Consider the following 15,355-nt stretch of genomic DNA (forward strand, 5'->3'; position numbering starts at 1 on the left):
TTTTCCATACAACATCATTTGGTACAGAAGCTGATTTAAATGATAGGTTACAGACTACAGTTGGTAGTTGTGCAGTTTGACATTTGAGTTCATTCAGAACTCTTGGGGGAATACCATCTGGTCCTGGTGACTTATTACTGTTTAGTTTATCAATTTGTTCCAAAACCACCTTTAGTGACACCTCAATCTGGGACAGTTCCTCAGATTTGTCACCTAAAAAGAATGGCTTAGGTTTGGGAAGCTCCCTCACATCCTCAGAAGTCTTATAAGAGAGCCTATAATCTAAAAAGAGATAATGAGGGAGGTAAAATGTTCAGTAACCATTGGCACATGGCTTGTGAATTCCAAAGTGATAGTTTAAACATACACATTTAAAAAAAGACACACGATCCCATGTTCCAAAATGGTTTCTTTGCACACTACTGAAATACAAACAACATGCCCATTTACCAAGCATTATTGAAATCAAAGTTTGATTAAAAAGATAATGCCCAATGATGCTTAATCATATTACCTATGCTTTCTCTGCTAACTTGTCTTTTAATAAACAAGCTCCTTCCTTCCATAGATGAGGACTGCTTCCTCTTTTTTTTCCATAATTTTAACTGTGAGTTTAGATTCTATTTCTCACATACCCTTGGCTCTCAAACTTGTTAAAATTAAGCATATATCCTCTTTTAAAACATAGTATTAAATCACTGTAGTAACATTATACCCAAACCTTACAGATAAAACATAACACCAATAAGAATGGAGCTTGTGGTAGTCCCCGGTAGTTCTTTGAGGTTTATAGGAACATTCTCTTGGGCGTTAGCGTGCAGGGGTAGGTTAGTGATACTTAACACTACTTAATTCTCAGGCTGTTAAATTGCTTTTGAATTTGAGTCTTTGTTCACCTTCAAATTTGGAGAAATAGAGTATGTGCCTGTCTTGGTGCTTCATTTTATCATTCCTTCAGTATTTTTTCCTTCCTCCTTTTGACTCCACTGAGAGGTTTTTCCCTTTTAAATTGTATAGTAGAATTTATTGTCCTATATCCTAAGCCTCTTTCTTTATTGAAAGTCCATCTCATTTTTAGTTTTCATTGGGCGCTGTGTGAATATACAAGATCACATACACACTCATTGATGGCATGATAGATAGCGCTATAGATTTCAGAATAGACTTTTAGAGTAGGATATTTCTGTCTGTAACTATATCTGTTGAGTGGGCCTGAATTTAACAGTAATTTCCTTGTATTCCCCTTTGATCATTAAGATGGAGTTAATATACTCTATAGCTTCATGTGGAAATGCTATTCAGTTGTCAGTGTTTACAGTAGGCTTTAAGCTGGAGCATAATTTGAACAGTAAATATTTTGTAGTTAATTGTGGTTGTATTAAAATCTAATTCCTACAAACACTAGTTCTCAAATGAATCCCTAATCTGAATTCAATAAAGCCTCCAATAAACAAACATATTAGTCCTGGTTTCAACACTGTATTACTCCAGTTTTATTTTAAGCAATGAAGTTACACCAATGCAAAACTGGGATGACATGATGGTGAGTCAGCCTTGCTGTCTGTCAATTTTATGGTTTTTATATCCCTTACTATCATAGTATCTATGCATTTCTGTATTAGGTGAGATTTAGACAGAAATGTGATAATGTTTAAAGAAATCAGATGTCTCCCTACATGAAATGTTTTATGCATTTCACTTTGGAAATATGCCTTTTTTAAAAAAAAGGTTCTATGTTATATGCACTATAGAGAGAGCTGTTATTTTTTAGAAATGTATTTTAGACCTCAAACTGCTAGCAGTAATATCCTTCATGATTTATAGTGTTAAAAATAATACTTCTGCATCCTACTTCTTTTTGGTGCATTGCTTTTTTCTATGTTCTAATACAATGAAAAGCTTTATTTTGCGAGTATGAGTGGATATTTTTATAGTGGTGCTTTCCACTCTGGCGTGGCAGGGAGCCATCATCTTGAAACAATGTTGTTGCATTGTTTGCACTCTTTTAGAAGAGGCAAATAAGCACCTTACAGTAGAGTGGAATTGGATTATAATCTTGAAAATCAGATACAAACTATATTATAATCACTATAGGGGGTTTAAAAGTCCCTGTAGTGGTACACTAGCATCAGTTCAGCATCTGCTTAGCCACAGTACCAGCTGTGGAGGTATATTTAAAGATTTTCACGTTTTAAGGCAGACAAGCAAAATAAGATACTAATTTACCCTTTTTTTTTTATTTACCTTTTAAAGGTTTTATTTACCTTTATCGAACTGTGCTGCCATTAGTTTCCCACTTCAGCCAATACTGCCTTGTACTGGAAATTGCATAGTTGCATAAACAAATTGGGGAAATCATTTGTGAGGCCTTCATAAGCCATACATTTTAGAGAGATAGTGCTATGCTCATTCCTAACCTATTTGGAAAACTGACATATTTTGTATTTCTCTATGAGGATACTATATAAAGCTGTAATGTGACCAAATACTATTTGCATTTAAAGTAAAACAGTCCCCTGGGTGAAGAATGATATAGAAATGTTTTGCACTGAGAGTGGATGTGGGTTTAGTTGGCACTGTGTATTGTATTGAATTTAATCAATGGCCATGTCAGTGTTTGTTTTAAAGACATAGGAAATTCTTCTATTGCTGTTCTACATCTCCAAAAAACCCAAGAGATAGGTTCAAACTTGCATTTGTAAAGAGAGTGAATGCTCAAAGTTAATTTCCAAAGAAGCTCTGCAGAGAGAGGAAATGAGGTTCAATGACTTAGTCTGATTAGATACTTCTAACATTGAATAAGCTGAAATGAATTTTTCCTTTTGTTCTCTTTATTTCTAGCCTTACAGTCAGCCAAGTTGGCCAGAACTTTACATTTGTGCTCACAGACATTGACAGCAAACAGAGATTTGGATTCTGTCGCTTATCTTCTGGGGCCAAAAGTTGCTTCTGTATCTTAAGGTAAGTCTGGCTGTGGTCTGGGTATTGGTTAGCTCTGAGAAACAATGTTGGCCTTTGCTTTGTTATATTGCAATTATATTTTCCAGCTGTTAAAAATTATTCTCCTATCTGGTCCTGAAAAAGTCACTGCACTTCTGGAGAAATGGTGCAAAATATTCTTGCACTTTGGGGTCCTCTGATGATAATTAGATTTATTTGAGTCAATTTACTTAAGTTAACAATGTGGAAAAAAATCTACATCTCTATGCAGTAATTTGACACAGCATAGCATGATGGCAACCATTATCTTTAGCTGTCACAATTCATCCTGTTAAGACATTTCATGGACATTTGTATATGCAAGTTTTATGAATAAAGCGTCTGTTCGTAACTGAGAAAATATCTTGCTGATGCTGTACCTATCCCGTAATTTTGACCCTCTCTTCTGTTGATGGACTTGTGAATGCAATCTAACTTGGTTATAAATACTGCTACTGGGAGACAGAAACAATGTGCTTCACACAGAGAAGAGAGGCAATGAGCGAGAGAGCTGGAGCTGTATCAAAACAGTTCCTTATGACTGCAGGCCAGTAAGCTCTGGGGCAACCTTTACTTAGTTTTCTATTTCCTTTTGCTACCCCCTCAAAAAAGTGACAAAAATCAGATTTCAGATCTGTTGTTTGCCAGGCTCCTGCTGAGAACTCCTGTTGGGGAAATAAAGCTATGCACACTGTCCCTGTCAGCCTCTGTTACCTAGGTGTAGCAGTGGCCTGCCTCCTGTCTCTTTCTGTTAGGAGAGAAAGCCTCATGGAGCAGCAGAGCAAGCCAGGGGTAGTGCCTCTTGATAAAGCCCAGGTAAAGACTGTACTGATCTAACCCTAAGAAACAAAAAGTTAAATACTCTAGTTGCCAATTGTCAGTCCAGGAAAAAACAGGGGTGGTTCCACATCACCTCCATTCATTTCTGTTTCACAGGGACTCTTTGTGGTGGCATGTTGCTAACAGAACCCATTGCAAGAACAGAAACTATTATCGCTGACCCAAGTTCCCCAGCATTGTATGCTGACAATAGTACAATGGGACCCACTGCATATTCATTGCTATTAACAAAAAAAAAAGGGGGCGAATTATGCTTACAAGGGAGACATTCAGGGAGAAATATACAAAGAACAAGGTGAAAGCAGCAGATACAGGATTTACATGCAACCAAAGGTAGAATTTATCCCATTGTAGTATATGTGGTTGCATGAGTGCCTGGGAGCAGAATTTGAGCTGACTTAGATATCTTCTATTTATGTTTAGTACAGAAGGAACTTGAAAGGTCAAAAGATTGGAAAATACCACAAAATGTGTGTTTTATCACCTCTCTTTTCACTACGCCAACTGTGGTTAATCAGACAGACCTTTCCTAAGGAGTCTGAGATGGCTGGAGAAGAAAGTCACTGCTTGGTTTCTGCAAGTGAGACACTGGACAGGAGGGAGAGTAACCGTATTACTTCCTATTGCATATCTGGCCAAGTGACTTTAAGACTTCATTCCCTCATAGTTCAAAGCTCTACTTGAGCAACTGGAGGGCAATACTAATCCAATTATGTGGAGTACATATTGGAGGCAGGGAAGTATTTGCTGAGGCATTTTCTGGAGCATTTATCCTAAAGAATTGAGGCACTGATATGCTTTCTCATGGTAACTCCCTGGTCACTCCCTGGTAACCTTGATATTTAATGAAAAATGAAAGGGAAAAAACAGGCAAAAAAGTCTGGATGAGCGTGAAATCTCTTCTGTCTCCCCTGGACAAGGGTTTTTTGTTGCCTGCCCCCTAAGTTTAAGTCGTGGAGAAGAGGCAGAGGGGGAAGAAGAGATAATAGCTTGGTGCCTCATGCTTCCACTCACAGAAAAAGATCTGAAGAGTTAGAGCAGGGGATGAATTGGGCCCATAGGCCTCATTTCTGTTGTTCCATCATGCTGTGGATTTTAAACATATTTTTATTTAGCATAAACTGGTAAGAAAAATTCAAGATAGGGATTAATTAAAACAACTGAGCATGAGAACTGAGCATTGAGAACTTTACATCAGGACTATCATGGAAGTATTACATTGAAGTGGTTTTGTAAGCAAGTCACAATTTCTGTGCAAACAGTCTGCTTCTTTGTTTTCTCTGGGGATGCAGAGAGGATAGGTAATTCTAAATTAGAGTAAATTGATGATAAAGAAATAGGAAAATGGTTGCTTGACATCCATCCCTTGTCAGAACTTTTTTCAATGGAGGATGTCCTCTCCAGATTCGTTCTGGGATTTGTTTCCAGATTTGTCCTGGGATTTGTTAATGGGGTTTGTTTGGGTACTCTTGTGCCCTCACCCCTGTTTTGGGAAGGTCTGCCTTTCTTGTTTTTCTGTGCTATGGATGTCTCAACAAGGAGAGGAAGAGACTGGAAAGTCTCAAAATTTTTCAGACTTTGTTTTTTATTGCTGCTTCCTGTCAATTGCAGTTGCATTAAGAGATGAGGTAAACATCTATTGGTGAAATCTCAGTGGTAGAAATAATGTGGAACCATGTGACAGGAAGGATATTAGGGAGGAGCCAAACCTGGGGAGCCCAGCAGAGTCTGTGAGTATATTTTGAATCCCAGTGAAAGGGAACCAAGCCAAAGGTGCCCTCTGTGGTGAAGACAAATCATTTGGCTTCTCTGTAGTGTGCTTGTCCTCATTTTCTCCCTTTACTTCCTAATAGTTCAGTGGGACCCACCAGTTTTCTTGCAGTCTTCCTGCTTCTGATAATTTCTCCTTTTTTGTTTTTGTTTTTAAGTTATGTAGCTATTTTTCGAATTTCCACTTACCCACCATAATTTCGATCTTACATTTTACCTGCCACAATTTATTTTTCAGTATTGACTTGGTTCAAATAATCTCTTGAACTTTGCCATTCAATCATATTGCCTTATTTCTTGCCTTTCTGCTTCCTTTTTTGTTTAGGGTATACATACTTTCTCTGACTCTGCTATGGTGTATGTACATAGCTTAATTTCTGCACTTTTGATGTTGTCTCTTTTAAGTAGCTCCCTCATTTTAGAAGTTCAATAACAATCCTAGTTCTAGTGCAGTCTCTCTCACAGGCTGTTGAATTTAATTATATTATGGTCACTGTTGCTTAATGACTGAACTATAACTAATATTTCAGTCAACTCCTGTGTAATATATTTAGGATCAAGTTAGAGATCTCCTTTTGTGTGATCTAGAACTTGCTGTTCCAAGAAGCAGTTAGTTAAGGAGTCAAAATTGATTGTCTGATCCTTGCCCAGTTGTGGATTGTCACCCATTATTACTGTTTTATGACTTAATTGTCTAATTGATCTCTCTCCGCTGTGTATTTAATAGCCTTTTCCTGATTAGGAGGCTGCTATTGTAGCCTACTAGTATATGTGTATCCTCCAGGGCTGTCAAGTGATTAAAAAAATTAATCGTGATTAATTGCACTGTTAAACAAGAATAGAATACCATTTATTTAAATATTTTTGGATATTTTCTACATTTTCAAATATATTGATTTCAATTCCAACACAGTACAAAGTGTACAGTGCTCACTTTATATTTATTTTTGATTGCAAGTATTTGCACTGTAAAAAACCAAAAGAAATAGTTTTTTTTCAATTCTCCTAATACAAGAACTGGAGTGCAATCTCTTTATCATGAAAGTCAAACTTACAAATGTACAATTATGTAAAAAACACCAAACCTGCATTAAAGAAATAAAACAATGTAAAATTTTAGAGCCTGCAAGTCCACGCAGTCCTACTTCTTGTTCAGCCAATCACTCAGACAAACAAGTTTGTTTATATTTGGAGGAGATAATTCTGCCCACTTCTTGTTTACAGTGTCACCTGAAAGTGAGAACAGGCATTCTCATGGCACTGTTGTAGCCGGCATCGCAAGATATTTATGTGCCAGATGCTCAAAAGAGTCATATGTCCCTTCATTCTTCAACCACCATTTCGGGGTACATGCGTCCATGCTGATTACAGGTTACAATCCAAAGCACTGTGGACCAACGCATGTTCATTTTCATTATTTGAGTCAGATGCCACCAGCAGAAAGTTGATTTTCTTTTTTGGTGGTTCGGGTTCTGTAGTTTCCGCATTAGAGTGTTGTTCTTCTAATACTTTAAAAAGCATGGTCCACACTTCGTCCCTCTCAGATTTTGGAAGGCACTTCAGATTCTTAAACCTTGAGTTGAGTGCTGTAGTTATCTGTAGAAGTCTCACCTTGGTACCTTCTTCGCATTTTGTGAAATCTGCAGTGAAAGTGTTCTTAAAATGAACAGCATGTGCTGGTTCATCATCTGAGACTACTATAACCTGAAATATATGGCAGAATGAGGGTAAAATAGAGCCAGAGACATACAGTTCTCCCCCAAGGAGTTCAGTCACAAATTTAATTAATGCATTTTTTTTTAATGAGCGTCATCAGCATGGAAGCATGAAGGGGCATATGAATGTGTAGCGTATGTGGCACATAAATACCTTGCAATGCTGGCTACAAAAGTGCCATACAAATGCCTGTTCTCACTTTCTGGTGACATTGTAAATAATAAGTAGGCAGTATTATGCCTCGTAAATGTAAACAAACTTGTTCGTCTTAGCGATTGGCTGAACAAGAAGTAGGACTGAGTGGACTTGTAGGCTCTGAAGTTTTGCATTGTTTTGGTTCTGAGTTCAGTTATGTAACAAAAAAATCTACATTTGTAACTTGCACTTTCAGGACAAAGACATTGTACTGCAGTACTTGTATGTGGTGAATTGAAAAATACAATTTTGTTTATCATTTTTACAGTGCAAATATTTGTAATAAAAAATAATAATCTAAGTCCACTGAAGTCCTTGGAAGCAAGGTCAAGACTCTAAGGGTATGGCTACATTTGGAATTTCAAAGCGCTGCCGCGGCAGCGCTTTGAAGTGTGAGTGTAGTCGGAGCGGCAGCGCTGGGAGAGAGCTCTCCCAGCGCTGCATGTAAAGCACATCCCTTACGGGTGTAGCGTGCAGCGCTGGGAGCCGTGCTCCCAGCGCTGCCGCCCTGATTACATTGACGCTTTGCAGCGCTGTATCTTGCAGCGCTCAGGGGGGTGTTTTTTCACACCCCTGAGCGCAAAAGTTGCAGCGCTGTAAAGTGTGAGTGTAGCCATGGCTTAAGTTAGAGCTGGCAAATGAGCTCTCTAGTTCCCATCTTCATGTAGCATACAAACTCATCTTCTCTGTAGTTTATTTTTGGAAAAGTTTTTTAATGCATTAAGCAGTGAGGTACAGTACCTGTTTGTAATCACTAGAGCAGGGCAAAGGTTTCTTATTGAAAATTAAAACCAAACAGAATTCACTTGACTCTGGATTTTGTTACAAAGACAAAACTTGGGCCAGGTTTTGTTAAGGTTCATGGACCTATCAGGCAAAGTTGGTTCTCAGGAGGTATTGTTTAGTGCTTGATGCTCTGTCAGATTGGGTTAAGCAAATAAAAAACAAACATCACCCATGTTTGTTTGGTATGGGAATCTTTTCTTATTGCCTGCTTGTAAGGACAATATGAGTCTCTTATAGACTCATGAGAGAAATTGCAGTAAGTGACAGAACTCCAGTTAGGCTACAGCTGAAGTAAACTAGTGTTTGAAAGAGCAGGAGGAATAGGTGAATCAATAATATATAAGACAGTATAGAAGTTTAAGTATTCAGTATATGAGGTTTAAGAACTCAACTAAACATCAGAAGCTTAAATGTTGTGGTGTCTTGTTCCAGGGAAACATCTCAACTACTTAAATGCAATGTGTAGAGGTTTTTATCTTACCTGCTTTTGTTTGTGTATGTCTGACCATTGTATATTCTAATATGTGAGAATCTCAACAGTTGGAATAGCTGAAAATATAAAGGAATAAAAAGTTGTGGTTTAGGAATGTAAAAAATGTTGATAACGTAGTACGAAGATATTGTAATGCCCTTTTTTCAGCATGTTTACATAATATAATTAGTAATTTGGGATTTTTTCCCAACGCTAGTGTTTTGATATTTTGTCTTCTCAAATATTTTGAGCATTTGATATGAGGAACTGGTTATTAGTTTTTGAAAGTCTTCATTAATAAAAAAAAACAGTAACTAGTAACTTTTTCAAATGGCTGTTTGTTCTCTGTTCTGATTATTTCATCTTTAAAGTAAGTGACATGTTTGTGAAATATTTGAGGCAGAAAGTTTAAAGATCACCATTGGGTGTTTACCAACCATATATTTAAACTTATAAAACAGACTTTGTAGTAAAGATAGTATAATAAATAATAGAAGCTAAAGCAAAATAATTTTTTTTTAAATTTCTGAAGAGAATTTTATACTCTATGAAAGAAAGAAGAAAAAACATTGATAGTTTAACTTTGTACAGCAGAAGTTGATGGGGATTTTCATTATATTGACCCTACTATAAATAAAAAATCCAGATTCTCTTAAAATTAACCATGTTCACTTCAGAATAGAAAAACATTTCTCAGTCTGTTTGACATATTACTAAAATGCATTTTAAGAGATCAAATGTTACCTGAAAATATTTGCTGCTTTTAATACAAAAGAGAGATTTTTACAAATTTATGGTTAAAGGTGTAATTTATGGGTTTTAATCTATGCTGTTTCAAAGAATGCCTCTGAAATAAAGTTCGCAGTTTTGTGTGCTCTGAACTATTCCAGAGTCCATTTATTCAGCCCAGTATTTTCAGCTAGGTCTTTATTACCAATAACTAACGAAAAATAATGAAAAATGCTTTGTTCTAAAATGTCCAATATAAAAACGTCATGTAGCTTGGTGCTGATGTGTTGGGTGGTGGTTATTTTTAAATAAAAAGTTTTCCATTTCACTTAAGAGGAAAACTGGACATTTTTAACATCTCTCTGATGGAAATGTGAAATGTGAGTGCTGTCATATACACTATATTGATGATTTTTAATCCAGTCTCTGATGTTAGTCTTTTTGGTATGGTACAATATCAAAACGTGCATTTTGGATATCATTATCTGGGTCTTATCTAACTGTGTTTAAATTTACTTTCCAGGATGGTACTAGTTTTAGTGCGGTATGGGATGTTGGTGCTTAAATCATGAATATCTTCTGTTGCTCTCTAGTGGTCTGTTGTAGTAGAAGCCAAATGCATAAAAAATGATGATGATCAGAATCGCTATGTGTACTCATATTCAGTTTAATACATTGTATTGTAACCTGCAATTTCTCCATCTAGATTTTGTTGAGCTTCTGTTATATTTACGTTGTAAAATATCTTTGACATGCCAGGTATTACAAAAGCATTTTTTGGAAAGGCAAAGTAGCTTTGGAAGCTGTTTGGGTGACTGTGGCCAGCCTGGATGAGGTTTTTTGTCTCTAGAAATTGTGTAAGGCCATTTCTCTATTCCACAATCAAAATGGGTTGCAGAAATAACACTCGAGCCATTCAAGAAGGGAACCTGTGGAACTCTGAAATGTGGCGAAAAACGCGCACAGTGTTTTGCAGCACTACAGGTGTACATTGTGCTGTACAGTCTGGTGCTGAATATAGGCCAGGGGTTCTCGAACTGGGGGGTTAGACCCCTCAGGGGGTCATGAGGTTATTATATGGGCGGGGTCTCTAACTGTCAACCTTCACCCCAAATCCCGCTTTGCCTCCAGCATTCATAATGATGTTAAATATATAAAAAAGTGTTTTTAATGTATAAGGGGGGGTCGCACTCAGAGACTTGCTATGTGAAAGCGGTCACCAGTAAACAAGTTTGAGAGCCACTGATATAGGCACTTCGGGTCAAGACTCTAAGGCCAGGTCTACACTACACGTTTAAACCGATTTTAGCAACGTTAAACCGAATTAATGCTGATTTTATATTGATATAAAGGGCTCTTTAAACCAGTTTCTGTACTCCTCCCCGACGAGAGGAGTAGCGCTGAAATCGGTATTACCATATCAGATTAGGGTTAGTGTGGCTGCAAATCGATGGCATTGGCCTCCGGGCGGTATCCCACAGTGCACCATTGTGACCGCTCTGGACAGCAATCTGAACTCGAATGCAGTGGCCAGGTAGACAGGAAAAGCACTGCGATCTTTTGAATTTCATTTCCTGTTTGCCCAGCGTGGAGCTCTGATCAGCACGGGTAGCGATGCATTCCCAAATCCAAAAAGAGCTCCAGCATGGACCGTGCGGGAGAGTCTGGATCTGACCGCTGTATGGGGAAACAAATCTGTTCTATCAGAGCTCCGTTACAGAAGACGAAATGCCAAAGCATTTGAAAAAAATCTCCAGGCTATGATACAGAGTCCACAGCACAGTGCTGCGTGACAAGCGTAACGGAAAGCCAAAGAATGAAATAGATGCTCATGGAGGGAGGGAGGGGGGACTGAGGACTCCAGCTATCCCACAGTCCCCAGCAGTCTCCGAAAAGCATTTACATTCTTGGCTGAGCTCCCAATGCCTGTAGGGTCAAACACATTGTCCGGGGTGGCTCAGGGTATAGCTTGTCAATGTACCCCCTCCCCTCCTCCGTGAAAGAAAAGGGAAAAAAATCGTTTCTTGACTTTTTTTCAGTGTTACTCTATGTCTACTGAATGCTGCTGGTAGACGCGATGCTGCGACAGTGAACAGCAGTATCCTCTCCCCTCCCCTCCCCGGTAGCAGACGGTACAATATGACTGCTATCTGTCGTCATCATCAGCCCGTGAGTGCTCCTGGCTGGCCTCAGGGGAGGTCGGCCGGGGGCGCCTGGGTAAAAACAGGAATGATTCCTGGTCATTCCCAGTAGATGGTACAGAACGGCTGGTAACCGTCTTCATCATAGCAACTGGGGGCTGAGCTCCATCAGACCTCTCCCTTTCATGTATAAAGAAAAGATTCTGTACTGCCTGGCCTATCATAGCAGTGGGATGCTGGGCTCCTCTCCCCCGCACCGTTTAATGTCCTGCCTGGACTATCATAGCAGCTGGAGGCTGCCTCCCCCTCATTTTATCTCACTAACAAGTCAGTGTTTCTTATTCCTGCATTCTTTATTACTTCATCACACAAATGGGGGGACACTGCAACGGTAGCCCAGGAGGGTTGGGGGAGCAGGGAAGCAACAGGTGGAATTGTTGCAGGGGCACCCCCCGTGAATGGCATGCAGCTCATCATTTCTGCGGGATCTGACACGGAGCAGCTGTGCTCTCTGGTTCTCTGGTACACTGGTTCTCTAGTACACTTGCCCCATATTCTAGGCAGGACTGACTCTATTTTTAGATACCATAAAGGAGGGATTGACTCAGGGAGTCATTCCCATTTTTGTCTTTGCGCCCCCAGCCGACCTCAACCAGGGGCACCCATGACAGCAGTAGACGGTACAGAATGACTGATAACTGTCATCTCATCGCCAATTTACAATGGCATGGCAGACAGTACAGTACAACTGATAACTGTCTCTGCTGTCTTGCAAAGGCAAATGAATGCTGCTGTGTAGCGCTGCAGTACCGTGTCTGTTAGCAACATCCAGTAGACATACGGTGACAGTAAAAAAAAAAAAAAAAAAGCTGAATGGGCTCCATGGTTGCCGTGCTATGGCGTCTGCCAGGGCAATCGAGGGAAAAAGGGCACGAAATGATTGTCTGCCATTGCTTTCACGGAGGAAGGAATGAGTGACGACGTTTACCCAGAATTACCTGCAACACTGTTTTTTTGCACCATCATGCATTGGGGTCTCAACCCAGAATTCCAATGGGCAGGGGAGACTGTGGGAACTATGGGATAGCTACGGGATAGTTACCCACAATGCAATGCTCCAGAAATTGACGCTAGCCTCGGACCATGGATGCACATCACCGAATTAATGTGCTTAGTGTGGCCGCGTGCACTCGACTTTATACAATCTGTTTTACAAAACTGGTTTATGTAAAATCGGAATAATCTCGTAGTGTAGACATACACTTAGTTAGAGCTGGCAAATAAGAGCTCTCTAGTTCCCATCTTCATGTAGCATACAAACTCATCTTCTCTGTAGTTTATTTTTGGAAAAGTTTTTTAATGCATTAAGCAATGAGGGGTACAGTACCTGTTTGTAATCACTAGAGCAGGGCAAAGCTTTCTTAATGAAAATTAAAACCAAACAGAATTCACCAGATTCTGGATTTTGTTACAAAGAAAAAACTTGGGCCAGGTTTTGTTAAGGTTCATGGACCAGGCAAAGTTGGTTCTCAGGAGATACTTTTGATTTTGTGTGGAAACCATGCAGAACTCTGGTTTCAGCTGACCCTCACTTAAAAATTTTGTGGTCTTTGGCTCATTTCTCCAAAGTGAAATTCACTGTTCTGAAATAAAATGCAGAAAGGTTTGTATGGAAACCCCTTTAGCCAAAATAATAGAGCTTTGCACCACTCTAAATTCAAGATAAAAAGAAACGGCTCTTTAGTAGTATGTGATAAAAGGTAAAAAATGTAACTAACTGAATGTGGTTTTGTATGGAGTCATCTGAGGTTTTTGGTGTGATCTGTTGTGAATTGCACCCCTCTCTCCCCCTGCTCGCCGCCGCCTTCTTTGATTGCAGTCTTTGTCCATTTATCCTAAGAATAGAATGAAATTTCTGAGCGGGGCCTCTCTTGTGGTGCAAAGTGAGAATTGTTTTTAATTGAGCAGAAACATGTGGAAGGATCAGGAATATCTCAAGGGATTACAGAAAAATTCCAAATTTGTACTACTTACAGCTTGTGTTTAGAGCAGGGTCTGCTGGGAATAAATGTTAGTTAGTGTGACCTGTGACCTTAAAAACTGTTGACATGGATTTCAGCCAGAAACTGGCCACAGAACTCCTTTGTTAAACTCATTCATAGCTCCTTGAAAACTCTAGTCAGTGAAAGTTGCCAGCTCAAATCTAAGGAAAGCAAAGCCTTTTTTTTTTTTCCCATGCTTTGGAAACAGTGGACGCCCCTTAACCAGCAAGACTTCTTTAATAGGACTACATCGCCTAAACTCAATTGGAATTGACAGCTTCCTGGCTCAGGCTTGCCAACTGGCAGGGCATTGATGCGTAGGGGACAAACAGCTTTAGGGACCTGTATACCACTGTTTGTGTATATGCAGTAGAAACTTAACTCACTAGTATTGTGATACCCCTTAACTCAAAAAATCAACACTGTTGTTTAAGTTTGACAAGCCTTTCAAGTGTTTTTGAAGAGGAAAATCCTGAATTGTATCACAGAATATTTATTTGTTTAAAAAGCAACAAGGCTTGCTCTAGTGTCTTCTAGACTGTGTTCCCTTTTCATTGATCAGGGCCAAAGCAAAATGAGAAGAAACGATGCTTGAAGTTCAGATATTTTTATTATATTACAGTTAAGATATAAGTAACATAGTAGTTTGATGACCCAATATAGAAGGGCCCAGTTCTGCCCCTTTACTCATGTTAAGTATTACTTTACTCCATGAGTAGTTCCATTGGGCAGCTCTTTTTAACAGATTCTCTTTTTAACAAATGCTCTAATAAAATTAATGAGTCTGCCCCTGAAAACACTTGAAATCCTTGTCTAAGTTTAACAGTGTGGTCTTAACATCAATGGGTTATGTTTTTATTCCATATACAAGTATAACTATACAAGTGCTAAACAGTATTTTATGAGATTATGGAATGCCTGAGGAGAGGAAAAATAAGTTTTGGGGTAGGTAAAGCTATGAAATGCCCCATTGTGATTACTCAAAAGTATAAAGTTCTATATGTTGTGAGTCAAGGAGCATAAATGGGACCAGAGAAGAGTTTTGGTGTACGTGAAATTGTAAGATTACACAGCTGATAACCCGATGAAACATCGTATTTAGCAAGGTTGATTATAAAGAGTTTCCTTGTTGAACTTTATGCTGTTGCTTTGATGTGATAAAACGTTTGCCCATGAAAAGCTTTTAATGTTATTCGCTCAAGGCCGGCGCTACCATTTAGGCAGCCTAGGCAATTGCCTAGGGCGCCAGAATAATTGGTGGGCGCCGTTTTGCTGGAGGGGGCGGCAGGCGGCTCCGGTGGAGCTGCCGCAGCCGTGCCTGCAGAGGGTCCGCTGGTCCGCAGCTCTGGTGGAACTGCCACAGTCGTGCCTACGGACGGTCGGCTGCTCCGTGGCTCCGGTGGACCTCCCGCAGGCATGACTGCGGCAGCTCCACCGGAGCCACGGACCAGCGGACCTTCCGCAGGCACCACTGCGGCAGCTCCACCGGAGCCGCGGGTCCAGCGCGTGGGGCAGCGAAATTGCCGTGCGCCTAGGGCGCTTAAACCCCTAGCACCGGTCCTGTATCCGCTGAATGTTTTGTATTCAGGTATTTCTTACAGATTTTAAATGTTTACCCAGATGTATTTCATCAGGCTGACTTGTCCTTTCAAATGTCTTCTGGAGTCGTGCATTAATTGAGTGTA

At 39.5% G+C, this 15,355-nt stretch overlaps 2 protein-coding genes across 10 annotated transcripts in view; both read left to right on the forward strand.

The window, feature by feature from the left end:
* PSMB7 (proteasome 20S subunit beta 7) overlaps positions 1 to 15,355 on the forward strand; it is a 563,007-nt gene that overhangs the window by 504,654 nt on the left and 42,998 nt on the right. The window lies entirely within an intron of this gene.
* Positions 1 to 15,355, forward strand: part of DENND1A (DENN domain containing 1A) — a 353,469-nt gene that overhangs the window by 111,994 nt on the left and 226,120 nt on the right. For 8 of the 9 annotated variants that reach the window (XM_050926228.1, XM_050926231.1, XM_050926229.1 and 5 more), the window contains one exon: positions 2,842 to 2,961. The exons of the other annotated variant lie outside the window; for it this stretch is intronic. In XM_050926228.1, coding sequence (XP_050782185.1) covers positions 2,842 to 2,961 — 120 coding nt within the window. The remainder of the gene's footprint in view (positions 1 to 2,841; positions 2,962 to 15,355) is intronic. 9 annotated transcript variants of the gene reach the window in all.

The sequence above is a fragment of the Gopherus flavomarginatus genome, chromosome 17, assembly GCF_025201925.1.
Source record: "Gopherus flavomarginatus isolate rGopFla2 chromosome 17, rGopFla2.mat.asm, whole genome shotgun sequence".
NCBI lineage: Eukaryota > Metazoa > Chordata > Testudines > Testudinidae > Gopherus > Gopherus flavomarginatus.